At 43.3% G+C, this 27,440-nt stretch overlaps 1 protein-coding gene across 5 annotated transcripts in view; it reads left to right on the top strand.

The window, feature by feature from the left end:
• Window positions 1-27,440, top strand: part of LOC127638097 (receptor-type tyrosine-protein phosphatase zeta-like) — a 78,225-nt gene that overhangs the window by 15,083 nt on the left and 35,702 nt on the right. For all 5 annotated transcript variants that reach the window (XR_007969839.1, XM_052119446.1, XM_052119445.1 and 2 more), the window contains exons 2-5: window positions 13,974-14,045; window positions 23,816-23,995; window positions 25,254-25,405; window positions 26,712-26,807. Coding sequence is in view for 4 of the 5 variants with exons in the window: in XM_052119446.1 (XP_051975406.1) it covers window positions 13,974-14,045; window positions 23,816-23,995; window positions 25,254-25,405; window positions 26,712-26,807 (500 nt within the window). In the remaining variant the exon portion in view is untranslated. The remainder of the gene's footprint in view (window positions 1-13,973; window positions 14,046-23,815; window positions 23,996-25,253; window positions 25,406-26,711; window positions 26,808-27,440) is intronic.

Here is a 27,440-nt window from a genome sequence, read left to right as displayed (position 1 = left end):
TCTCTTTATTGCCTCAATATTTGATCAGCTTGCCAAAGGTTTATTCTGGAGACAATGTCCTGGTCCTATTTTACTTAAAAATCAAAAGAAACAAAAAAGAAATTAGATTCTGTTTATAGAAAAAGAAGGCTATTTTTAGGGACATTAAAGGAATATTCCGGGATCAATACAAGTTAAGCTCAATTGACAGCATTTGTGGCATAATGTTTATAACCACAAAAATGAATTTCGACATGTCTCCCATTTAAAAAAAAAAAAAAAGGAAAAATCTGGTTACAATGGAAGCGAATGGAGCCAATCCGTAAATGTTAAAATACACACTGTTTCAAAAGTATAGCCACAAGACATAAACAAGATGCATGTTATAATGATTTTAGTGTGATAAAATCGCTCACTAACCTTTTCTGTGTAAACATATATCCCATTTACAATGCTGTAAACCATAAAACCCTAAAATCACTGTAGAGATGACGATTTAAAGAACTTTATAGCTCAAATAATACATGCGTTTTAACAGAAGAATTAATGTGTGTTTTTTTTTATAAAATTGAAGCTAACATTTTTGCCTTTAAACCCTCCAAAAATTGGCCCTATTCACTTCCATTATAGTGCCAGTACAGCTCCATAACTGTAACCTTGATTTTTGCTTCTTTTTTTTAAGAAAAGGAGGGATGCGTCGACTGTATTTTTTTTGGTAATCAACATTATGCCACAAGTGCTGTTGGTTGAGCTTAACTTGTACTGAACCCTGAATATAAATTTTTTTCACAGAGTCATTGTTACGTTTGGCAGGAGGCAGACGAGGAGTGAGGATCTACGTGCAGTTCTTTAATGAGAAGAGCAAAAAGGGTGAACAGGATAACTAAAATAAAACAACACTAGGAACAAACAAAACAACCACAAGGGGAAAACTCAACATAAACATGAAAAACCATCAATGGATAGTACGGGCAGGATTTAAACACACAGACTACCATGATATGCACAAACAACGATCGACAGGGGAATGGAGCAACAGCAGGGTTTAAATACACAGACACAGGATGATCACAAACGACATTCAGGTGCGAACAATGACAGAGTGCTGGCAGGTGTTTATATTTTTTCTTATTGATTTGCAGTTTTATATGAGGTTTCTTGAGACTCATCCCAAAAGGCGCAACATTTTTACACAAACTTGGTTTCAAAATACAATATAACAATATTTATTTCTGATAAGATAACTGGGCACCCTTTCGATGAATTAAACACGCAGCATCAGAGTGTCTTTTTCATTTTTTGGAATTCCCTTTGACATATATTGCCAATAAGCTAAGTTTCATCAGATTATATGTAGTTACGTTATCACTCACTGTATCTGAGCACTTGATTTAAAGAGTATTTTGAGCTCTTTGGTTCTGAAATGAAAAGTAGACCACTATAGGATTTAATAAGAAGCAGAAGTACCTTAGGTTTTGTAGAAATCTTTTTGTAGTACTTGAAAGTGGAGACTAAGCAACACGTGTATTAACAAGTTTATGTGCAGTTTAGTGCAATTCATTTCATGTTTATCTTAGGTTCAAGGTTGTAAGGACTGCTGGTGCATTTGTTTGTCAGATAATTATTTTTTATTGATTCATATATTAACAAATAAAAGCAAGAACATTTTCAAACAGAATCAATTCTTAACCCTCTCTATTACTACCATACAGAACATGTGGCACAGCTGTAAATACCTATAAAACTGAGATCTGGGAATCCCTAAATGATGACCCAAATTCTCAAAAGATCTCAACACTCCACTCTCATACAGGTCGCTGAGTGTAGCAACCCCCCTCACAATCAATTCTAACCAACAGAAAGGGGACTTATTGATACCTAATTTGGGGATCAGCCATATGCTTGAGGAAACATTTAAATGTCAGAATTAAATAGTCTGGCCACTCTTGTCCAAATCACATGCAAATGTGAAATAACGGGGTGTGATTTAACTTTTCCAATTAGTTTAATAGAAAGGCTTTGCAATGGTGAAATTGGGGCAAGGACTTCCTGATCAATAGAAAACCAGGGAGGGGCTCTTTCAGGTGGTAGTGACCAATGAGCCAAATGCCTGAGACCAAACAAAAAATAATTTGGGTAGGCCTAGCACACCTTTGTCAATCAGCCTATGTAATTTGTTGAAATGTAGTCTGGGATGTTTACCATTCAAAATGAAGGACTTCGCTATGCTATCAAATTGCTTAAAATAAGAGAGGGGGGCATCTGTTGGGTATCTACGAAGAGGGTACACAGAAACAGTGGCCGAAACAGAGCGAGGCTCTGATGAGAGGAAACACAGGGTTCACCAGAGGGGAAACCTGAACAGTGGAAATGCGTCACATGGAATTACCCAGAGGGGAATCACCACATATGAAGCACTGAGCCCAAGTACACGGGCTCACCTGAAAAGGGTCATACCATGAGTACTGGGCCTGGTGCCATAACTCCTCCGCAGAGTGCATACCCGAACAGTGCTTACGAATTAAAGAGGCATCCAGGGTTTACTGGATACAGGGAACTGTTGTGGAAAAAAAGCGACACATTATCACCTTTGAAAAAGGGGAAAGGCGCTATGCAAGAGGTACACCCAACTGGCCACCCGGCCTACCTGCCGCATAACACTCGGGCCGAAACCGGCTCTATGTGTAGGTTGTAAAACCTCGCGAATGTATTGGGATTAGCCCAACATGCAGCTCTGCATATGTATGCTAGAGAGGCCCCCCTTGCCAGTGCGCAGGAGGACACAACACCTCTAGTTGAGTGCGCCCGGACTCCCAAGGGGCACGGCAAGTCCTGCGATTGGTATACGAGGAAAATGGCATCCACAATCCAATGGGCAAGTCTCTGCTTGGAGAGAGCTTTCCCCTTCTGCTGCCCTCCAACAGACTTAGAGCTGCTTCGAGTGTCTAAAGCTCTGCGTGTGGTCCAGATAGATGTGCAGTGCGTGAACTGGACACAGCAATGACAAGGCCAGGTCTTACTCCTCGGAAGGGAGCGCTTGCTTGGTCCCAAAAGGGAGTGGTGGGAACTTTGGGCACATAACTGGGCCGGGCTCTCAAGATCGAACCCCTAGTGTCACTACTTCGACACAACATTGAGTGAGTGACAGACAGGGAACCCACTAATAATAACATTTGACATTTTGATATAAAAAATTAATTGTGTGTCAAAAACAAGATTATACAAGGTTTGTTAATCCACAAAACTAATTTCAGCCGATATAAAGCTGTTCAGTTTCCTCGAACAGACACACAGGTGTTCAGTGAGCCGGCTGTTTATGTGTGCAGCAGATGATGTAATTATTTCAATGTCACACAAAAATACTCCACAAAACAAACTCCAGCCAACAGGAGGCATACGCACAAGGAACAAACAGATGAATCCACAACTGTCCCGAAGCAGTGTTATTCCAGAAAAAAACTCCAGCAGCTGGGTGGAACCAGCACAAAAAGAAACAAAACAGGCATCCCGGTTCCTCAGATGGTCAAGAGCCAAATTGACTTACTCAGACCTTCAACATATATCTGCCTTCTTCATGCTCAGGAATTCCAACAATACGTACATTATTCCTTCTGCTCCTATTTTCGAGATCTTCCAATTTTTCCAAAATGTTTTCCACTTCTATTTTGGTCGTGAGCGGATTAGCAGATAATTCCCTTTTCGATGACTCCAGATAATCGATCTGTTTCTCAGCATCTGGCACTCTTGTAACCAACTCAGAGAATTTTGTTTCCATCAGCATAATCGATCAACGTATTACAGTGAGATCTTCCAAGTCAGCAACAACCTTCGTCAGCATCACAGACATGTTGGACAGTTGACGCTGGATTTCTTCTCCCGTCGCGCCATCCAAATCGAGTCCCTGGTCTGCATGCCCATCATAGGTTTCAGCTTGAGCACGTAAGTGTCTTTTAATGTCTCCTGAGCCCGAGGATTTTTACTTCTTTGCTATGTTTACCTCACAGAACAAATATGTAACTAGGTGTATCGAATCTCACCAGATTATAACAAGAAAATTATTTAAAAACTAGCAAAGTGTGCAGAGCTCGTCTCTCACATGTCTGCTCCTTGCATGGCGTCACGTGACCTCCACTGCTGGTGCATTTTAAGAAGAACAACATGCTGCTTTCACAACTAAATTCATCTTTAAGTTCTCCAAGTCATGGCTCATTTGCTAAGGAGAAATATATATAAGTCAAGCATCTACAAATGAAGGGCTGGCAAAACGCAACAATAGAGTAGAGATGGTGGCAGTACAGACTGATATCATAGGAAATCGACGTCAGGAGGTCAAATTTTTTGTCTCTGTTTTCTGAATTTCCAAAGCTAGATATAACCTAACACTACTAAAACCTTAAAAGGAATGAAAACATTTACAAATGTAGTAGCTTGCTAGCTGGAAAATCAAAAGAATGTGACGTCAAAGGCACAGTGGTGCCGAATTTGGAAGCAAAAACATTTTTAACCAACACCCTGACTACCTGCAAGATCACATTGCGCTGTAAGTGGGTTAGATGACTAGACACATGCTGCTTTTTGGAGACATATTTTGCTATGTAACCACAGTATCATAATCATCTTAAATGTAGTTTAATTGTTCCTCTACTTCTGTTTTTGGTTCTTGAATGCTGGCGGGCCCTTGATTACATTTATTTTTGTTTTGTGTTCAGAATGAATCCTCTGTGTTTGTGGAAATCTGCTTAAAATTATGTCTCAAATGTGGAAAGCTCTTTCTTCATTTAGAGAAAGACTATAAACAAGTTCCTCATCTGTGTTGACTTTTTATCAGGATGTTTGTCTTAGATGTTTTAACATTGTCTTGATGGCATCTCAACAACACACCTTGGATCAATCAGCTTCCAAAAACATGTAGGTCTGAAATGTTACCAGTTTGACGTACTTGGCAGAACTTAAGCTGTGCACATACTAGATGCTACAGTGCCTTTAAAACAACCCTTTATGAAGTTATTTTCTGTGGCAAACAATTCACAGTTTGGGCACTATTTTTCAGTGATCAACCAATTCAGCCTTCTCTGTCAAAGCCAGCTTTGATCTAGATATTACATTACTTTGGACAAGAATACTTGATGCCTTAGGGATCCTCTGTGACTTTAAAGGTGAAGTGTGTAATTTCTGTGCCATGATCATCACCAGATAATTACTGGGCTCTATTTTTGTGAGCGCAAAGCATGGCACTATATGCTACCACCGTGCGCAACATTTTATACAATTTTCGTTTGACCATTAATTCTAAGCACAATTTTTGTGCCAGCAGAATGTGGAAGTGGCCATGGGTGGGAGTGTTTGCGCTAGCTGTGCATGTATGCGTGCAAACTTTGAGTGTGGTAATGAAGTGGCGCAAAGCGCAGTTTGCTATTTTCATGAGAAATAGATCATTGCGCTAAGATGTTTCAATACCAAGTCTGTTTTCAGTGCAAATTCAGTTCCTGCATGTACACTTTGGAGATTCAACCAGCAGGTTGTAATAAACTTCATGTCCAAACTCTGAAAATACGGTGGAACATCAAATTGCAACATAGAAAATGTGCCAGTGGAAGAAGTATTTGGATTTGGTATGATTTTTTGACCACTTCGTTATTTTGATTATATTATGTTTGATTATATTATGTATCGTTTTAAGTGTAATTTTAATTTAGAACAATTTTTGGTTTAATCTTTTAATGTTTCAATAAAAATCGACTGCTAGGAGTGAAGTTCCTGTTGATACAATCACTGTTAATACTAGCCATGATTTGTGTGTCAGTAGATGAAAATGATTAATAATACTTACATTCTCTATAATTTAATGGAGCCTATATCCATATCCTGAACCACATTTTCCATGTGTATAAAAGGAGTGCATCACATTTAACAAGGACACAGTTACTGCAGACGCTGCAATACCCAGAGAAGAACCTCAGAATTAAATTGCACTTGACCCAGCCCATTAACACCTTGCGTGCGTGATTTCGCCAAACCCATTTGTGCCTAGAATTAGCCCATGCTTGCACGAAAATAGCAAAGTGTCCTGGCCATGCCCCTTGACTGCGCTTATGACATATGGCATAGTGCTGCACTTAGCTCATAAATTGGACCCACTGTGTTAAACAGGTTTTCTTTTCAACCTACAAATTGTTTATTTACAGTTGTATCTGCATATTAAGCTGGAATAGGGGAAAGTATCTAAACATCGAAACAAAATGTATACTTCACCTTTAAGGCCTCAGACTTTTCATGTAATGTTATTTTTCCCTTACACCTGTCACCTGTAACAGTTTTTTAAAAAGGCATTGGAAGCATTTAATATTTTATAAGTCATTTTAAGTGCAAGAGGATTTTAGGGTTAAAGCTGTGGCCTAATGGTTAGATGCAGGTGATTTGAGTTGTGCTGCTCAAGAGTTTGAATCTGGTCCGTGTCATTTTGAGACCCTGTTTCCCCATTGTTTTCTGGCATCTTTCCTTTGTCACTAATACTTAAAAATGGCAAAAGCCCCTCAAAAGAGAATTTTTAGTTTAAAGGTACATTTAAAATTCTCAGTCTTCAACTTTCCCTTTTGTGGTGGAATTTAATTTTCCTTTAACTGGTTTGTCTATAAGACTTTTATGACTATGGGATTTTGAGTAAATAAACATTTCAAATCAAACTGGCCCATCTGACTCCTTTAAAGCACTTGCACACTATAAACAGAACTTTTAGATGGACTCTGGATTTAAAACACTTCCAATTCAGCTATAAATGTTTATAGAGGTTTTGCTTAGGAAGTGTTGAGAAAGGAGTGGCTTCACTTTGCTTTTTCCGATTCGTCAAGTTGTTATAAAAACAAGCTTATTGGAAAGGACAATATAGAATTTATTCACAAAACATGAATTGCATGCAGTGTCATGCAAGAGTTCAATCAAAGTACAGAAACAAAATAACTTGTAAGACTTGTAACTTGTAACTATGCAGTCATAGAAAAAGAGACTGGACTAAAACTGTGTCCATGGTGATGGGTGTGAGGGGGGAGTCACGGTGGCCCAAGGTTGCCCGGAGTAGTAACAAAACGTTTCCTGCATGCTGATTGGCTACAACAGCTCTTTGGCCAAGATGACCTGAATTAAAGGGGATTAGAATTGTGTTACAGTTTTCTGCCCATGGCGATGTTCCGAATGGAATACTAGAATACTGCTAACTGCATAGTATGCATTATGTATTTTTTTAAATAGTATGTGAAACAACTCAGTATTTAATAATAAACATTTTAAACAGTGATATGCAACATTGCTGTTACATAACCTCATATCATAAAAATAGTAAGAATATTATGATATAGTAATATCTTATTACTTTGTGTTATGTCTTACATTTGCTATGAACCTTGTGCCAGGCTCTCAAAACTCAACTAAACAGGGATCGCAGTGCTAGTGGACTTAAGGATGATTGGATATAAAAAAACACTTACAACCATGCAGTATCTTGCCTTTGATGAACTCAGACATTGTTACTCTTATCATGTTAACACAGTGGGGCTGATTCTGGAATGGGCTGGAGAGAGATTACATTGCAATTAAAGTCACATCTACTACCCACACACACTTCAGAACATCACATCACACAGTCAAACAGAGATTGTAGGTGCTTTCCAAATTCCAATCAACTGATAGTGTCCTGCGAAGTGGGTCTCACAGGGTATTCAGATTTTTTTTTTAGCATTTTAATTACGTTTAATTATTTTAAAATATATATATATATTTATTTATGTTTAAAGTTTTTATTGATTCAAAGAAGACAAAGAAAAAAAACATCTATACAATGAATCAACATTTAACTCTCACTATTAACCCTCCCTCTCCCCAATCAAGAACCCCAACCTGAGCCCAAACAAAGTACATAAGTACACACACACACACACACACACACACACACACACACACACAAATAACTTAACAAAATAAATAAATACAAATATTTATTAGCGTTGCAGGTTCACTACCTGGTCCCTGAAGGGGGTCGTAGGAAACTTGGGCACGTAGCCTGGTCGTGGTCTTAGGACGACAAGGGTGTCTGCCGGACCGAACTCCAGGCAAGTGTCACTGACAGAGAACGCTTGCAGGTCCCCAACCCTCTTGATGGAGGCGAGTGCGATCAGGAGGGCTGATATGGTGGCTACATAAACCTTCAAGGTGGAGGGGGACAGCCTCCCCTCCAGCCTCTCCTGCAGAAACGAGAGCACTGACCCGACTGCGCATCTCTGTGGGTCTTCAGATTGGGAAGAACACCAATTTGCGAACAAGTGTCGCTTCAGGGCTTAAAGTTGCCTTGCAGAGGGAGCTCTGGCTTGGCTGATCGTGTCAACGACAGCAGGTGGAAGGCCAATTAGATCTTCCGCATCCCATCCAAGGGCCAGACGTAGAGATTCCAGAGGTCTGTGCGCGGATGCCAGAGGGTGCCCCGTCCCTGAGAAAGAAGGTCCTTCCTCAGGGGAATTCGCCAGGGAGGGGCTGTCACGAGGAGTGTGAGAGGCCGTGTAGGCCAATAGGGTGCGCTGGGGGAAATGCGTACTTGTGCAGCCATTGCACATGTTGCCCCAACCCTGTTTGTAAATTAAGCCCTAGATGGCTGAGGTACCTTAGCACCTGGTCCCTGTAGGTGCACAGTGACTCTTGAGAGTGGGCTAAGATGAGCCAGTCATTGAGGTAATTGAGTATGCGGATGCCCACTTCCCTTAGCGGGGCAAGGTCTGCCTCTGCGACCTTCATGAAGACAGTGGGGCTGATGCTGGAATGGGCAGCATTCAGTGACGACGTAGGGAGTAAACAGACTGGCCATGAGGCGAGCCGCTCTCACCTCGAGCCTGGATGGAAGTCAATGAGCGTGCCGGGGCGGGTGGTTCGTAGGGATCTACCCGGCAAAACCGAGCCCACTGCCATCCCTAAATCGCCTCCAACGCCAGCCGGGTCGTCCTCAATACCGTGGGAAGGAGCGACGCAGGGGGTGGCTGGAGTGGCATTCCTTTTTCGGAAGGAAAGCTGTGACGCAACATTGCCATGGTTAAGTTCTCGTAGTGAGAACATGAACCATCCACAAACACTGCCTCAGTCTGATCTTCCGCATCCCATCCAAGGGCCAGACGTAGAGATTCCAGAGGTCTGGGCGCGGATGCCAGAGGGTGCCCCGTCCCTGAGAAAGAAGGTCCTTCCTCAGGGGAATTCGCCAGGGAGGGGCTGTCACGAGGAGTGTGAGAGGCCGTGTAGGCCAATAGGGTGCGCTGGGGGAAATGCGTACTTGTGCAGCCATTGCACATGGTGCCCCAACCCTGTTTGTAAATTAAGCCCTAGATGGCTGAGGTACCTTAGCACCTGGTCCCTGTAGGTGCACAGTGACTCTTGAGAGTGGGCTAAGATGAGCCAGTCATTGAGGTAATTGAGTATGCGGATGCCCACTTCCCTTAGCGGGGCAAGGTCTGCCTCTGCGACCTTCATGAAGACAGTGGGGCTGATGCTGGAATGGGCAGCATTCAGTGACGACGTAGGGAGTAAACAGACTGGCCATGAGGCGAGCCGCTCTCACCTCGAGCCTGGACGGAAGTCAATGAGCGTGCCGGGGCGGGTGGTTCGTAGGGATCTACCCGGCAAAACCGAGCCCACTGCCATCCCTAAATCGCCTCCAACGCCAGCCGGGTCGTCCTCAATACCGTGGTAAGGAGCGACGCAGGGGGTGGCTGGAGTGGCATTCCTTTTTCGGAAGGAAAGCTGTGACCGCAACATTGCCATGGTTAAGTTCTCGTAGTGAGAACATGAACCATCCACAAACGCTGCCTCAATCATGGCCCAGACAGACGAGGCAGCGTCTATGACCGTCAGGAGCGGAGCGAAATTGACCACATCCAGGAACTACACAGGGGTGGAAGGGCATCTTTAAAAAGATGCGTCCTGAAAAGGATGTTCATCGCCTGCTGTGTGTGCTCTTTTAGAGAAATAAACTCTTTTAGGGAATTACTCTCTTTTAGAAGCACTGTCGAAGCACCCAGGGGCAAAGCCGGGATGATATGTGCCGTAGATCCAACAGCAAACGCTCTACAGAGGGGAGTGGAACAGAAGTGATCTCAGCTCACTGATCGCACAACCACTTGGCTCCGAAGAAGAAATCTGAATGAACAGATGCACGATTCTCTACTTTTATACCCGTATGTCCGGGGGTCCAATAGAATCGATGTAAAATATTGAATTGCATAAGTCACACCTTTGCATCTCTAGATACAGACTTGATGTTCTTTAGAATCCTAGCCCACACTCCTTTCTCCAATACCAAATTTAAATATTTTCCCCATAATCTGTGATAGAAATTAAAGCTCCATTCCTCCAGACTCTGAACTAGCAGGGAGTAATACACTGATGCCTCATGACCTTTTCCAAAAGCAGTAATCACCACTCCCAAAGTGTCTGCTGCTTTAGGGGGTTGTGCGCAACTTTAAATACCTAAATTGAGATCTGGGAATCCCAAAATGTTGAACCAAAATCCCAGCTCACAATCCACTCTGACCAGCAAAAGGGGGACTTATTAATACATGATTTTGGGTTCAGCCATATACTCGAGGCAGCATTTAAATAAATGTCCAAATTAAACACTCTGGACACTTTTGTCCATACCGAGTGCAAACTTAACTTCTCTGGTTGGTTTGATAGAGAGGCTTTGCAAAGGCGTAATAGGGGCAAGAACTTCCTGTTCAATACAAAACCTGGGAGGGGCTCTCTCAGGTGGAAGTGACCAATGAGCCAAATGTCTGAGACCAAATGCTTAATAATAAAACAAAATCTTTGGTAGTGTAACATTCTGGACATGGAGATGGTGTTAGGATCCATGTGCACAACACAACAATGGTAACTGGCAAAATTCATAACAGACACTCTATTTAAATACAAATATAACAGAACATTAAGCATGAACAAATCTCCTCCTATTCTGATCTTGCTCAAAAATACGTAAAATACAGGGCATGCTGAATGACTCCAGTCAGGCTTCCCGAGCAACTAATTTGCCTGGTTGTTAGGGTGGGTAGAGTCATGTTGGGTGAACCTCCTCATGGTCGCTATTATATGGTTCGCTGTCGGTGGGGTGCGTGGTGACTTGTGCATGGATGCCACAGAGAATAACGTGAAGCCTCCACGTGCACTATGTCTCGGTGGTAATGCGCTCAACAAGTTACTTGATAAGATGCATGGATTGACGGTCTCAGACGCGGAGGAAACTGAGATGCGTCCTCCACCACCCGGATTGAGGCACTCCGGGTGAGTCACTACGCCACCACGAGGACCTAGAGCACATTGGGAATTGGACATTCTAAATTGGCGAGAAAAAATGCACAAAATAACACTTTAATTTCAACATTTAATTTTCATTTCAACAAATGGAAATCTTCTGCCCTGTTTCATCACTGCTATATTAACACCACAAAAAAAATTGATGTAGTCCCAACTCAAATGGATTAAGTAAACTTCCATTTTACAAATTTAAATGGATAGAACGGAATGAAATCAAGTTATGACAAAATGTTCTAGAATTGTGTAAATTGAAAAAGAAGCAAAAAAAAATTTCAATTGACTTAATTAAAATAAACTAATGCAACACAATTCTAGAACACTGAACTTGATTTCATTCCATTCTTTCCATCTAAATTTGTAAAATAGAAGTTTAATTAATCCATTTGAGTTGGGACTACATAAACATTTTTGTTTTAATGTGTTTTAAAATGTTTATAAAATAAAAACTTCTGTGAAGACGTTTGCACATGTGAGTTGAATGTTTACCATCAAAGGAAAATGTGACTAAATGTACATTATTTGAGATGTATGTGTTGGACTGAGGACAGCTAACATGCTAAAGCTAGTGATTGAAATCGCATGTCACTTCCTTTGGCTGAGAAACAGCAAATACTTCTGTCTACTAAAAAACCTATAGTGTTTATAGTCATCTGTTTTAATTGTAACAGTGAAATTTATGAAATTTAGTCAGAAACTATGGTTTCTATGGTAGTTTTAGTTAGGGTAAACTTATGAAATATAATACACTTTATTGTTCTAAATTTTCCTAGAGAATGCTGAATTTGCTCAGAAAAGGCTAAACCCTGGGTGATAGAGCTTAAAGTAATATGCAGGACCAAATGGAGCACTTTGATACACTGTAAAATATATAGATGATTGTATGGCCTAACAGGTGCACAGGCGGTCTTGAAAGGACTCAAACCTGATGTGTAGACACACAAAGCTAATAGAAAGATAAGCCAGGAACATCATTCTATTGCTAGTGAAAAGGCTGGCAGTTTCTCTTAGAAAACTAATTCAGTGTAAGGGATCCTAGCTAAAGTTGTACAGGTGTTTAATGTCAAAGCCATTGTTGCTTATATTGTGTTCTTTTACCCAAGGGACAGGGGCCCTCTTTAGGGAGGTTTCTTTTATCTTTTAAAAGCATTAGCATGGTGTGGTTTAGCAGTAAGCTGCTGGCACAAGAGACAAAGTTGACTTAAAAGGAATGGTGACAATGCAGAGTTCCATTTAGTTTAACTTGTATACAGCTTAATAGAGTTTCTTATGAGTTCTATAACCAAACAGAGACTATTGAAGAAAGAATTGTGACATAACTGTCTAAGAGTTTTTAACTTAATTTAATTTCCTGTACTTTTCTCACATCACAATTTAACAGTTCACTGCTTGCCTTGGTCTGTTTATCTGTCCCCAGATCTGTTCTATTTTTGTTTCTCGTGTTGAATTTAAAGTGGTGCAGCTGATATGGCACAGATAGATTGGCAGTTATGGATCAGAGCTCCGACCCACATGGAAACAATGTGCAATAGGCTGGCAGGCTAATCATGTGGTAATTAGAGCATCGCCTTTAAGCAGTTTTGAAGGGATTAAAGGATCAGGTCACCCAAAAATGTACATTCTGTCATCATTTACTCACCCTCATGTTGTTCCAAATGGAAATAAAAATTCTCCCCGTGGAACAGAAAAGGAGATATTGTTTTTCCATACAGTCAAAATCAATGGATACAATTTTTAAAAAGCACCAAAAACAGTTCATATGACTTGTGCGTGATATTGCAAAACATTTGAAGTCTTACTTGTGTTTACTTTCAGTTTTTTTGTGTGAGGAACAGACCAAATACACAATATATACATAGTTGGTAGTGAAATATGACTATTCTCTATACCTATTTTGATACAATAACAAACAATATTATTTTAATTATCTAAGCATTGTTTCAAGTTCAAGTAATTATTCAAGTCAACAGCCGGTAATCAAATAAGAACAAAGAAGCACATGAATTAAAAATAAAAGCTATAAATAGAAGCAAATTAAAAACAACAGAAGAAAAAAAAAATTAAGAAAAGCATTCGAGGAAACATTCAGTATGATATTAAATGTCACATAAAACTACTAGCTAATGGTCTTCACTGTTTGATTATATTCCATTAATATTTTAAAGCTACTAAAAGTTTATTTAATCAAGAGGTTTATTAATAAGTGGTTTATTTGTTTCCTTGTTAAGCAGCAGGTCTATTAGGTTACATTTATACATCAAGTCCGACATTTTGCATCTGCAGAACTGCCGCTTATTGAATGTTTTTTTTTTTTTGGGCACCATTCTGAGTAAACTCTACAGACTGTTGTGCGTGAAAATTCCAGGAGATCAGCAGTTACAGAAATACTCAAATCAGCCCATCTGGCACCAACAATCATGCCACGGTCGAAATCACTGAGATCAATTTTGTTCCCCTTTTTTTGCTCCTGACCCTTATCTGCTTGATATTATGCATTGCACTGCTGCCAAATGATTGGCTGATTAGGTAACTGTATGAATAAGTAGATGTACAGGAGTTCTTAATAAAGCGATCAGTGAGTGTATTTACACCGTTACAGAGTGAATATTTTTGGTCATGCTGGAATTAACTGATAGACATTTTCTGTTATCTTTCAGTGGATATATCAGAAGCATATGGATTCAGATCACAGAAGAAGCTCTCAGAGAATATAGACTGGTCATACGCGGGTGAGTAATTGAACAATACTTTGTTGTGCTTTATACTTCAGTGGTGTTATTGTTGAAAAAAGTGGTGCTCACATTATCTCTGCTTGGTGATTCTATCAGAGATCAGCCTGTATAAAGGGCCAGTTAGAATTTACAAAGATGCACAATTGAAACTGAAGCATTGGAGGCATCGTCCCCCTCTCAGCTCAAGGTTTAGAGATGATCTTGTCTAAGCATGCAGAGCTTTACGCCACAGATTAAACTCATCCTTATCCCCTAAATGGGCTTTCAGGGTTAACATGGCTTAAATTATGGGTCCTGTCTGATCTAGCCCAGACAGTGGGTGTGTTTGGGTTTTCTTTTTTTTCTTATTTTTGTATAGTTAGCCCATTTGTTTAGTTACCTTTGGAACATCAAATACATCCTCTCTCTTCCACTGTCTCTCTGAATTTGAAAGTAAGCCAGATTTGAAATTCTACTTACACTCTGGATATTTTGATTCTGTTATTTGTGATTGGCTTTCTGCACACATCTGTTATGTTCATATATTTTCTTCGGTCCAAGGCTCAAAGTTTGAAAGCAAAGTTGTTTTGTTCAGCCATGACTTTCCGTTGAGTTAAGACAATGAGTAATGACAAACAACTGTCCCTCCTTCACTGTTTAACTTTGTTATTCTTTTTCTAAAATTGTTTTCTTATCGTTCTTAATAGTTCTATCATTTTTGGTTTAGTTTATCTCTCTCTCCCTTTTTCTCTCCTTGGCCTCGTTGGCTCTCTTGTCTTTGACCTGTCACATCAAACCAGATCTGGGTGTCATTGGAGGTAGGCACAACAAAGGGGGTATTATAGCATCCAGGCTGTATGCAGACAGGACATTGTTCATCAGCATTACCCAGGATGCCGTGGCCCCTCCTCCTCATTGACCTCTTTTTCATATTGCTCATAATGTCTAAATGTTACTGCTACAAGAATAATCAATCTCTGGGAGCTAATTGTGACAAACTAAACCAGCAAAGAAGGCAGAGCAGAGCTAGCCTGGAGAAGTGTGGATATTTGCCATGTACTTTGTGCACTTTAGTGGCTGATATAGGTTGTTTTGTCATTCTCAGGAAACAGTGCCAGTTATGTCTGAACATTTTTGGGGAAAATGTCATATCTTCCTATCGCATGCCCAAAGTAAGAGGATTGTGACCGCAGTAGGCATTGGGGGACCATCATTGAGAAATACCTCACCCTAAATATATCAAATTATATATAAATTATGGGTTTTTCAATTGCTGATTCTTAAACTATTCCCCAATCCTAAAATTTGGTTACAGCCTTGCAGAGTAACCAACAGTTATTAACCGTTATTAACTAAAGCACTGTCAATCCCATAACAGTAAGTTTGGAATTTATACATTTATAATGTGATTAGGTGTAACTTAGTAAATTCTGTTACACATTCTAATAAATAAATAAATAAATAATAACAATAATATAAAACTTACCTTTAACATTTTTATTTTTAAAAGGGTCATTACATATAGTTTTATTATCTTCCCTAAGTTTCATTGATAATGTTAGTAAAGTTTTTTTTTTTGGAAAAAAAAACATGATAATTATCCACCCTGTTGCTGATCCTCTGTCTGAAATGCTCGGTTTTGGCATAAGCGCCTCCTTAAAATTCAATGTAACGATTGGCTTCACTGTTATGATTGGCTAACATCATGCAGCCCCTTGAATACAGCCATATTTGAAACTCAATCAAAAGAGGACGAACAAGCTCCACAACATTATAAAGCTAAATTTCAGAGTTCACACATAATGCAAATGCATCTGAATGTATTAAACTGTTCATTAATGTAAGCAGAACAGCACCATCATTACATTTGAAATATTGTTTACTTATAGTTTTGTGATCTGGTCAGAGTGTTTTTAACTGCCTCATCCTTCAATAACAGTTCCTTTGCAAAGCTTGAATAATATTATGACTTGTTCACAAGCAAACCACGCAGATATGAGTCAGAAACACACATCCAGTGCACTGAAGTGCATCAAAATGGTCAAAGACATCCATCTAGTGCTTGTTTACATACACCAACAATTAACACACTAGGCTAGTCTGTCCTGCATATCACTGAAATAAGTGTCTTTTAATTCTTCACCAGTCTCTGTCAGCACTAGACTATGCAAACAGCAAACAAAAATATGTCCGTAGGCTACCAGCGGTGTTTTAGAAAGAGGGGCATGTTTTATTCAATGGCTCCATGTCATGGAAGTTTCAAATTAAAATCGATTAAAATCGCTTGCAGCACCTTTATAAGACTCTTGGCTGTCCTTGTATGATTATCTCATGCATTAGCATTTTTTACCAACATTACACAGACCCATTCACAACATCAACTGTAATGCTTCTGCTGCAAATTAATGTCATTTATCCCTTTTCAGTCCATAAAAATGTGAGAGAATACCATTATAAACTCATGATCATCTAAACAAAAATATTTTATTGTAAAGCCACAAAATGTTACTCTTTTGGCAGCCAATCAACTACATCCAGTGTTGGGCAAGCTACTCAAAAATGTAGCTAGCTTAGCTACCAACTACTCAACAGAAAAATTTGTTAAGCTACACTATAAGCTTCACGCCAAATGTAGCTTGCTACATTTAAGGTAATTTTAAATTTGATGTTTGTCAAAGCCATGGTACAGTATATTACAGTTTAGTGCAATACAGTATACAAGTATACAGTAGGCGCAATACGTATGTGCACGTAAAAAACAAACATGTAAAGTCATATTTAGACACGCTACCTATACAATTCCATGTGTTCAACGTGTAAAATCACAATTTGTACATTTTATTTTTCATATTTATACTACTACCTCTACAAACACTTGTTCAAGATTAAAAATCTATATTTTTTTATTTTATTTTTAATATATATATATACTACTACCTCTACAAACCCATACCCATTTAAACGTTATTTCATTTGCACATTGCTGTATACAAATTATCAGTACATATAGTATACTATTCATCTTATCCTGTAATTCTGTGTCTAGCTGTTGTATATCTGTATGTACTGGATGCTTTTAATAAGAGGCCAAATTCTGTGTGTGTATGTGTTTGTGTGTGTGTGTGTATGTGTGTGTGAGAGAGAGAGAGAGAGAGAGAGAGAAACAGACATCTGGGCAATAACAATGTGATTTCTGATGTTATCAGATGGTAATACCATGGTACTTTGATATACAACTATTTATGCACCATTCTGTTGTTGCGTGGTGCTTCAAAGAATATCATGTTACTACCATGGTAAATTTATACGATTACCATATTCATATACTATAGTATGTACTTCAAGGATAATAAAAAATACCATGGTACTTCGCTATATTACCACATTAATAGTATTAACATGGTGCTCCCAGGTAATGGTACATGTCCAAAAAAACATGGTAATGTCATATAATTTTTTTGATACTCTTTTGGTTAGAAAATGTCTTTACCTGCAGAAGTCGTTTAGGAATTGTATGAAACACCTATACCATGTTTTATTACTGTGTGTGTGTGATCATAATAATCATAACGTGCTTTGCTGTTTTATGTTTTTATAATCATGTTTTGATTCAAAAGATTGATTAAAGTGTATGTTATAAAGAGCTGAAGAATATGTGAGTGGTTCTTGTCTCTACAGCAGTCACCGCCAAGGCATTGCTAAGGTGGTCAGTTTAGCATTGCTAAAAAGCTAGGCTTTTCTGGGTGTTTGCTTATTGACCCAAGTCAAAAGAGCCCACCTCTAACTCTCTGCGATATCTGAAGTGTTTGTATATGTTTAGAATTCTTGTTATACAGATAAACAATGGTTTTAAATTAGCTTTCATTATTTTTAAACTTTGTGTTGTTAAATTGGGTTAAATGGAAATGTTCACAAGGGGGTAGATATCGCAGGTGCACATAAATACTGTACTGCTGTCAACATTTGGCTTTATATAATTGCTGTAGACTATCAGATATTTTAAAATGCATATTTATGTCTCTAAAAAGTGATTGGATGAGCCAGCTGTAGTACAATAATTGGTATCCCTCAGCACATCTGTGTTCTATATTATAACACCAAATAAATATTTGTAAACAGCCTACAGTTTGGATAATGAAATATATTACTTGACTGAGGAATAATTTATTGTGATTGTTGTTCCCCTTCTGTCGCTCTCTCCACGTTGTGTCGGAGAAGCGACACTAGGGGTCTCTCTTGAGCGCCGATATTCACCTCTGATCTATTGAAAAGGGCCAATGGGAGTTGGCAGTCAGTATTTGCATACCCCGCCCCCGGACATACGGGTATTTAATCAGGGCAAATACGGGAGTTCATTCAGAAAATTTCTTCGGAGCCGATGGTCTGTCTGCAGTTGCTGCGAGTTTACACACCACTATAAAACGTTCCTGTTTCCTCTGACGATCTGCATGCTGTTGGATCTTGACGGCGCACAACAGCGGCTTTCTCCTTCACTTTGCATGGCGTGCATTGTTGCCCCTGAGCGCTTCGACAGCGCAGACACACATACACACTGTGTATATTAAGAGTTATTTTCCTTAAAAGAGTAAATTTCTCTAAAAGAGCAAACACAGCGGCATTGAACGTCCTTTACAGGATGCGTCTTTCTGAAGATGCCTTTCCGCCCCTGTGTAGTTTTTGGAGGCGGTGATTTCTCCCCACCTCTGACGGTCATAAAAACCGCCTGGCGTACCTGGGTTGCGAAACACGCAGGCAGCGTTTTTTATGAATGGTCTATGTTTTCAGTACGAAAACATAGCCATGACAGCATTGCGGTCGTAGGCTTTCTCTTGTAGTGAGAGAGAGCCGCCAGCCGCCTCAGCGCTCGCCTCCTTCCCACAGGATTGAGGCAGGCGCCATGGCGATGAAAACGATCTGGGGTCAATGACGGGCTGCGTTTCGCCGGGTGAACCCCCTTGAAACCCCCCGCCTCCCCGGCACGCTTGCTGTTTTCCGTCCGGGCTCGGGATGAGCATGCTCTCCAATGGGTTATGTTTTCAGCCTGAGAACATAGCTGCAGCAGCATTGCGATCTCTGCTTTCTTGTGAGGAAGAAAGCCACTTCAGCCACCCTCCGCTCCTTGCCTCCTTCCTACAGGACTGACGCAGGCGCCGCGAGCGATGAAGATGATTCCGGGATAATGGTGGGCTGCGTTTCGCCGGGTAAAAACCACTCGAAACCCCCCGCCCCCCCCTGCACGCTTGCTTGCTCCCCTCACGAGCTCGGGATAAGCGCGGTCCGCCTAACGGCCAGCCGCCCAGTCCCTGGAGCTCCCGGACATTGGATGACGACATCACCGCTGCATCGGAGAGCGTCACAGCGGCATCAGATGTGGATAACTCGCTACCTACAGGACTGCTTGCCCAGTCTGAGCCTGACGCACGGAGATCCGCTATGCTTCGCCGGGCTTGATGATTCACGGGCTGGTGTGCCGCCCACAGCCGCGCTCCCCCCGTTCCTTCCCGGACGTGCACGACGAGCTGAGCGAGCCAAACTTCCTCGCTCCTCCGCTCTCACTACCCTCAGCGGTAGAACGGTCCCAGACCACTCCCCCCCTGCATGCCATGGCCCCTCCCTGCAAGTCCACCGGGCCAAGGCACTTCAAGATTTGCACTTGGGTAGTCCTGTTCTTGACGTGCTGCAGGAACTGCATTCGGACAGGCAATGTCCACCCTCGTGGTCCAGAAACATAACAAATGGACTGGATCTGGTCATAGTACAGGAGGTAGACAAAGCACGCTTTCTCAAAACTCTCCAGTCTCCCAGCTCCATTCGGCGACACCACCTGACGACTCCACCCAGCAGTCCTCAGTGGTGAAGAAACAGACGGAGGCCAGGTCACACGTCCTGCCCTGCCGCAAACCTGCCGCCAGGGGCCATGCCCTGTCTGCTCGCCGAGGGCGTCCTCCTGCGGCTTTCAAGGAAGAAAGGAAGTGGTGCTCCGCCTCAACGAACGAGAGCGGGCCTAGCTCTCAATCCAGGCACAGTGGTCCCTCTAAAACTTTTCCAGAGGCTCCTGGGGCATATGGCGTCCTCCGCGGCGGTCGCGCCACTGGGGTTGATGCATGTGAGACCACTCCAGCACTGGCTCCAGACTCGAGTCCCAAGACAAACATGGCACCACGGCACGCATCAGGGTAAGGATCACCCCCGCCTGCCTCAAAACACTCCGACCCTGGACAGACCTCTGCTTTCTACGGGCAGGAGTGCCCCTGCAGCAGGTGTCCCGACGCGTCCTGGTCACAACCGACGCCTCCCGGTCCGGGTGGGGTGCCGTGTGCAGCGGGCACGCAGCAGCGGGCCGTTGGAAAGGGGCCCCCGCTGCGTTGGCACATCAATTGCCTGGAGTTGTTGACCGTCCTTCTTTCTCTCAGGAAGTTCCTCCCGTTAGTTCAGGACAAACATGTCCTCGTGAGATCGGACAGCACCACAGTGGGGGCGTACATAAATCGCCAAGGCGGCGTACGCGCCCAACACATGTCACAACTCGCCCGCCGTCTCCTCCTATGGAGCCAGCAGCGACTCAAGTCGCTGCGCGCCACTCACATCCCCGGCAAGCTCAACGTCGTAGCGGACGCGCTATCACGACAACGCCTGCCCGGCGGGGAGTGGAGGCTTCACCCCCAGTCGGTCCAGCTGATTTGGGAACGGTTTGGCAAGGCCCAGGTAGACCTGTTTGCCTCCCAGGAAACCTCCCACTGCCCGCTCTGGTACGCCCTAACAGAGGCTCCCCTCGGGACAGATGCACTGGCACACAGCTGGCCCTCGGGGCTGCGCAAGTACGCATTTCCCCCAGTGAGCCTTCTTGCACCGGTGCTGTGCAAGGTCAGGGAGGACGAGGAGCAAGTCACGTTAGTGGCCCCCTACTGGCCCACTCGGACTTGGTTCTCGGAACTCAGGCTTCTCGCGACAGCTCCTCCCTGGCGAATTCCCCTGAGAAAGGACCTCCTCTCTCAGGGACGGGGCACGCTCTGGCACCCGCGCCCAGACCTCTGGAACCTCCACGTCTGGTCCCTGGACGGGACGCGGAAGAGCTAGCCGGCTTACCGGCGACCGTTGTGAATACAATCAACCAAGCCAGAGCCCCTTCTACCAGGCACCTTCACGCCCTAAAGTGGCGCTTTGTTCGCAGATTGGTGTTCTTCCCGAACTGAAGACCCACAGAGATGCGCTATCAAGTCAGTGCTCCTGTTCCTACAGGAGAGGCTGGACAGGAGGCTGTCCCCGTCCACCCTCAAGGTTTATGTTGCCGCCATTGCCGCCCACCACGATCCTGTAGACGGCAAGTCTTTGGGCAAGCACGACCTGATCCTCAGGTTCCTGAGAGGCGCCCGGAGGTTGAATCCCTCCCGGCCAGGCCTAGTTCCCTCCTGGGATCTCTCGGTAGTCTTGGGGACTCCAGAGACCTCCCTTCGAGCCGCTTGAATCAATTGGACTCAGGGCCATCTCTCTTAAGACGGCCCTGCTGATCGCGCTCGCCTCCATCAAGAGGGTCGGGGACCTGCAAGCGTTCTCTGTCAGCGACACTTGCCTGGAGTTCGGTCCGGCAGATACGTCTGTGATCCTAAGACCGCGACCGGGCTATGTGCCCAAGGTTCCTACCACACCATTCCGAGATCAGGTATTGAACCTGCAAGCGCTGCCCCGGGAGGAGGCAGACCCAGCCCTTTCGTTGCTGTGTCCAGTGCGCGCCCTGCGCATTTACCTGGACCGCACACAGAGCACCAGACACTCTGAGCAGCTCTTTGTCTGCTTTGGGGGATGGCAGAAAGGGAATGCCATCTCCAAACAGAGGCTCACCCACTGGGTTGTCGATGCCATCACACTGGCTTATCACACCCAGGCCGTGCCCCTACCCTTGCGGGTCTGAGCTCACTCAACAAGGGGTGTTGCGTCCTCGTGGGCACTGGCCAAGGGCACCTCCCTAGCAGACATCTGTAGAGCCGCGGGTTGGGCAACACCCAACACCTTCGCGAGGTTTTACAACCTCCGCGTTGAGTCGGTTGCGTCTCGTGTTTTCTCAGGTCCGAGCCCGTAGAACTCGGTAACACGTAGACCGACCGGCCGGGTGGATCGCTTGCGCCCTGCGCACTGCGCCCTTTTCCTGACGTCAAGGTAAAGTAGTGCGCCTTCTTCCCAGGGTGCCCCACTCTGAGTCGGGACCCTGGTCGATTCCTCCCCAGCCCTCCGGGTCCGCGGTTCAGCGGAGGAACTCGCCGACCCAAGCCACTGCGGGTACCCTGGTGGCCACCCTGTACTGGTATAGGGGCTCCACAGGTAAAATAAGAAGGCCTCCTGTTTGGACTCCCCCTGTGTGTAATTCCACGGTTCTGTCCCCTTACGAGCGGACCCCCGTGTCTCCCTTAGGCAGTTACAGCTGCCCCGGTCGCCGTGCTGTAGCAACTCCCCCCTTTCAAGGCTGGATCTACCACCGCGCCATACTTTCCACACGAGCCCTAAGACGGCTGTGTGACGTGTCTACCACTTTTTCTCCCCAAGAAAAAGGGCAGGTGTGGTCTCCGCAGGGTGTGGGTAAGACCCCCTTCCCTATATGCGTGTAAGGGCCCCGGCCGTGATTGCTCTATGCGAGAAACATAGAGAGAAAAGAGGCCCAGCCAGGCTGGCCCGTTCCCATGTTGGCAAACATCGCCTTTTTCCCCTCCCAGGGTAACTAGAAGGATCCTGATGTTCTTATGGGGCATTGGGGAAGGGTACATGCATCCAGGTACAGACGATGCACGGCACTGGATGAAATCCCTGCCCGCCTCTGTATCGGCGGTTCACGTACACGGTTCAGCACATGGCAAGATTGGAATGGGTCCCCTAGTGTCGCTTCTCCGACACAACGTGGAGAGAGCGACAGAAGGGGAACGTTTGGTTACGTATGTAACCTCCGTTCCCCGAGGGAGGGAACGACACGTTGTGTCTTTCCTCCGCCATGTCGCTGAACCGAGCCACTGTTGTGGCCGGACCATTTCCGGCTCCTCAGAAAAATCCTGAATGAACTTCCGTATTTGCCCCGCTTAAATACCCGTATGTCCGGGGGCGGGGTATGCAAATACTGACTGCCAACTCCCATTGGCCCTTTTCAATAGATCAGAGGTGAATATCGGCGCTCAAGAGAGACCCCTAGTGTCGCTTCTGCGACACAACGTGTCGTTCCCTTCCTCGGGGAACGGAGGTTACATACGTAACCAAACTTTTTTATTATTAATAAAGGTAACTATTTATTGAACATAGGTGCATATTTTCATATGGCTGTTTTTCATATGTCCACATTAAGCCTAATAACACATTTTATTGCTTTAGCCATTTATTTTGTTTGACTGTTGTACTGTATTTAACTCAACTGCACTGTATTTTACTGTATTGTACATATTGTACACTGTATTGTGTGTTTATGCCTCTGCTGGGGGTTGAAAACAGCTATAGACATGATTATAGCTGTGACCTAGAACTGCTGGTGACCTGGTTCATTTGCTTTGTTTTTGAGCTTTAGGGACCTCCATAGCGAGGGCTTGGATTAACCCACCAGTAAACTACTGTTTGCATATCTATTGATCCACCTGTTTTGCTGTAAGTGTGTTTTGTGTGTGTGTGTGTGTGTGTGTGTGTGTGTATGTGTGTGTGTGTGTGTGTGTGTGTGTTCAAGTACTGATGCCTCAGTTAGGATTGCAGAAGATCATCCTTTAATGTAGGTATAATGAATTTAAGAGGTTTATATGCCCAATAAAATCTATTCTCCACAGGAACTCTGAACCAAAACAACTGGGCCAAGAAATACCCATCATGCAACAATGCCAAACAGTCACCAATAAATATTGAGGAGAGCCTGACGCAGGTCAAAGTTCAGTTCCAGAAGCTGAGATTAGAGGGCTGGGCGGAAAAGACTTCAGACTCCACTACAGTCAAGAATGATGGCAAATCTGGTGAGAATGGCGTACTTTTAACAAACTGTATTGCACTATTTCTTACTGTCTTTTATTGTAAGTTTCATGAATCTTGCATTCATATCCACTTTGCAATTGATAAGGCCTGTTTACACCAATTCAAGACTAATGCAACGAAATGACAAAACTTTAAATACAAAACAAATTGCACTAAAACTATTGCACAAGTGACAAATTTCATTATTATCTACAATTATTTGGATAACTGAATGAATTGTAATGATCATCACAGTATAATATCAGTTTGAAATGTTTGTAAAAATGCATAGTTTGCATTAGGATGCAAGCCTGTCAGTGCTCAGACCATACACTGCACACTGCATCAAATTGGTCTTCATTGCTGTCCTCCTAGAAGGAAGCCTCTTCTAAATATGATGCACATTTTATCATGTCCTGCGGTCTGATGAGACCAAGATAAACTTATCTGGTTCAGATGGTGTCAAGCGTGTGGCGGCAACCAGGTGAGGAGTACAATGACAAGTGTGTCTTGCCTACAGTCATGCATGGTGGTGGGAGTGTCATGGTCTGGGGCTGCATGACTGGGGAGCTACATTTCATTGAGGGGACCATGAATTCCAACATGTACTGTGACATACTGAAGCAGAGCATGATCCCCTCCCTTTGGCGTCTGGGCCGCGGGGCAGTATTCCAGCATGATAACGACCCCAAACACACCTCCAAGACAACCACTGCCTTGCTAAAGAAGCTGAGGGTGAAGCTGATGGACTGGCCAAGCATGTCTCCAGACCTAAACCCTATTGAGCATCTGTGGGGCATCCTCAAACGGAAGGTGGAGGAACACAAGGTCTCAAACATCCACCAGCTCCGTGATGTCGTCATGGAGGAGTGGAAGAGGACTCCAGTGGCAACCTGTGAAGCTCTGGTGAACTCCATGCCCAAGAGGGTTAAAGCAGTGCTGGAAAATATTGGTGGCCACACAAAATATTGACACTTTGGGCCCAATTTGGACATTTTCACTTAGGGGTGTACTCACTTTTGTTGCAAGCGTTTTAGACATTAATGGCTGTGTTTTGAGTTATTTTGAGGGGACAGCAAATTTACACTGTTATACAAGCTGTACACTCAGTACTTTACATTGTAGCAAAGTGTCATTTCTTCAGTGTTGTCACATGAAAAGATATAATCAAATATTAACAAAAATGTGAGGGGTGTACTCACTTTTGTGAGATACTGTACATATAACCCTTCATTTTTGTAATTTGTTGTTTATCTCCAGTGGCCATTGATGTGGGAGGAGAGTTCTATGTGACTGGAGGGGGGCTTAGGTCTAAGTTTAAAGTGGGACGCATCACTTTCCACTGGGGCCTGTGCAATGCCTCATCTGATGGCTCCGAACACAGCATCAATGGAGAGAAATTCCCCTTGGAGGTAAGAAGTTGTTGTCAGAACAATCAGTATGTTCTGTTCTCAGGCCTTATTACATGACTCTCTTGTACACTTAATTCTGTGGTCAAATATAGTCTTGTATAATGATCGCTAAACATAAAAAATAAAACATAAACAAAACAAGACCAACTCACCAAAAGAAACAACTACAACAAACAATGCTCAACAAAGACAGGGATAACACGGAACTAATGAGAGAACAAGACACAGCTGGAGAACAATCAGGAAGGGAAACAAAAAAAAGACAAAACAAGAACCAAGAATATACTAAATACTAAAATTCACAACCTCTGAGCAACCTCTACTGGCCACTTGGGAAAGGTTCCATGCATCCTAGAGCCACCCCAACCCCCACCCCCTCTATTAAAAACCGGTTCCTGACGGCCAAATGGGAAAAAAAATTAACAAGCTGGGGCTGGCAAAATGCAGGAGACCACGGAGGAGCAGGCACCAGTGCTGAAGACCAAGGGGGATCTAGTGGATCCGGCAGGTGACCAGGATATCAAGTGAGTGCCAGCAGGTGACCAGGAGACCAGAGCGGCACCGCCAGGAGACAAGGGCGGAGTCGGCAGATCAGCTGGAAACCACGGGGGCCAGCGGACTGCCGAAAGACCACAGAGGATTTGCCAGACAACCAGGAGACCAAGGTTGTGCAGACAGACCTGGAGACCACGGTGGTGCTGCCAGATGTCCAGGAGACTACAGGGCATTGGGTGGATGACCTGGAGAACACAGGGGATCCAGCGGACAAGCTGGGGACCAGGGTAGAGGACACAGACCAGAAGACCAAGGTGTTGCTGACAGATCTGGATTCTCAGATGGTGGCCATGGACAAAGGAGACTCTAGCGAGGGCAAGTTACCAGGGAACTCTGGTGAAAGAGAGGCCAAGTCAGCAGGGGACTCAAGCGAGGTCAAAGCAGCTGGGGATTCAGTAGCAGGGCATAGAGGGGCCTCCGATGTGGGGGACCTCCAAGACCACCGGAGCAGGGAGCGGTGGGAGTTGTGGGGCCTCCGACATGGGGACCTCTGGGACTAGTAGTTCAGGGATGGGCATCTTAGGGGCGTCGACAAGTGAGAGTCGAGAAGGCATGCCCGCCATCCCGATGTACAGCAAAACCATCATTATCACAAAATGAACGCCTTCAAGGTGACACAAGACGCTCTACACTTTGTGTCAGGCTTTTGATCACACTGTCAGTGTTTATTTTCCAATAATGACCAGCTGTACAATATCAATAACTTTATGTTGACTTCATGTTGATTACATCTTTTTTGTTTATGGTATAGATGCAGATATATTGTTATGAGGCAGATGTTTTCAGTGACATCGATGAGGCCCTCAGAGAAGGAGGAAAGATCACCGCATTGGCCATGTTATTTGAGGTAGGTGTGAGTGACAGCTAATGAAAAAAAGATCTTTGTGCTGGAGAGCTCATATCAATAGGTCATCTAGCTGTGTCTTTGTTTACAGTGTGGTTTCATTGCAATCTTGCTGTTTTCTCCCTTTCATACTTGCTCTCTTTAATATTGAATAGCCTCACCCCATCAAATTTGGGTTTAGAAGTACTCTAAGTTTGGAGCACCAGAAATTGTTAACCTTGTGTTAATTGTCATGTAAACATTTAGCTTTATTCTAAGCTAAAATGCTAGTTCTAGCCCTTTTCAATGCACCTGTTACCGGACATGATTGTATTATTTTATATCAGGAAAATCTACGTTAGATAATATATTCTTTTCTTTTCCTTTAATATTAGGGCAAAGATGTACTGCACAAATCTTAGTCTTGTTGATAATTATAATATTGTTTTCCTGTAAAAATATTCAGCAAAAAATGAACATTTACTTTATCTTGTTTTAGAGGCAAAACTGCAAGATTTTTAGACTTTTATTTGTTTATTTTATTATTTTTATCCCCTTTTCTCCTCAATTTGGAATCCCCAATTCCTACTGCTTACTAGGTCCTAGTGGTGGCGTGGTTATTCACCTCAATTTGGGTGGTGGATGACAAGTCTCAGT

This window comes from Xyrauchen texanus, chromosome 46 (genome assembly GCF_025860055.1).
Source record: "Xyrauchen texanus isolate HMW12.3.18 chromosome 46, RBS_HiC_50CHRs, whole genome shotgun sequence".
Classification (NCBI taxonomy): Eukaryota; Metazoa; Chordata; class Actinopteri; order Cypriniformes; family Catostomidae; genus Xyrauchen; species Xyrauchen texanus.
The sequence above is the reverse complement of the archived record's forward strand: the minus strand, read 5'-3'. Positions and strand labels throughout refer to the sequence as shown.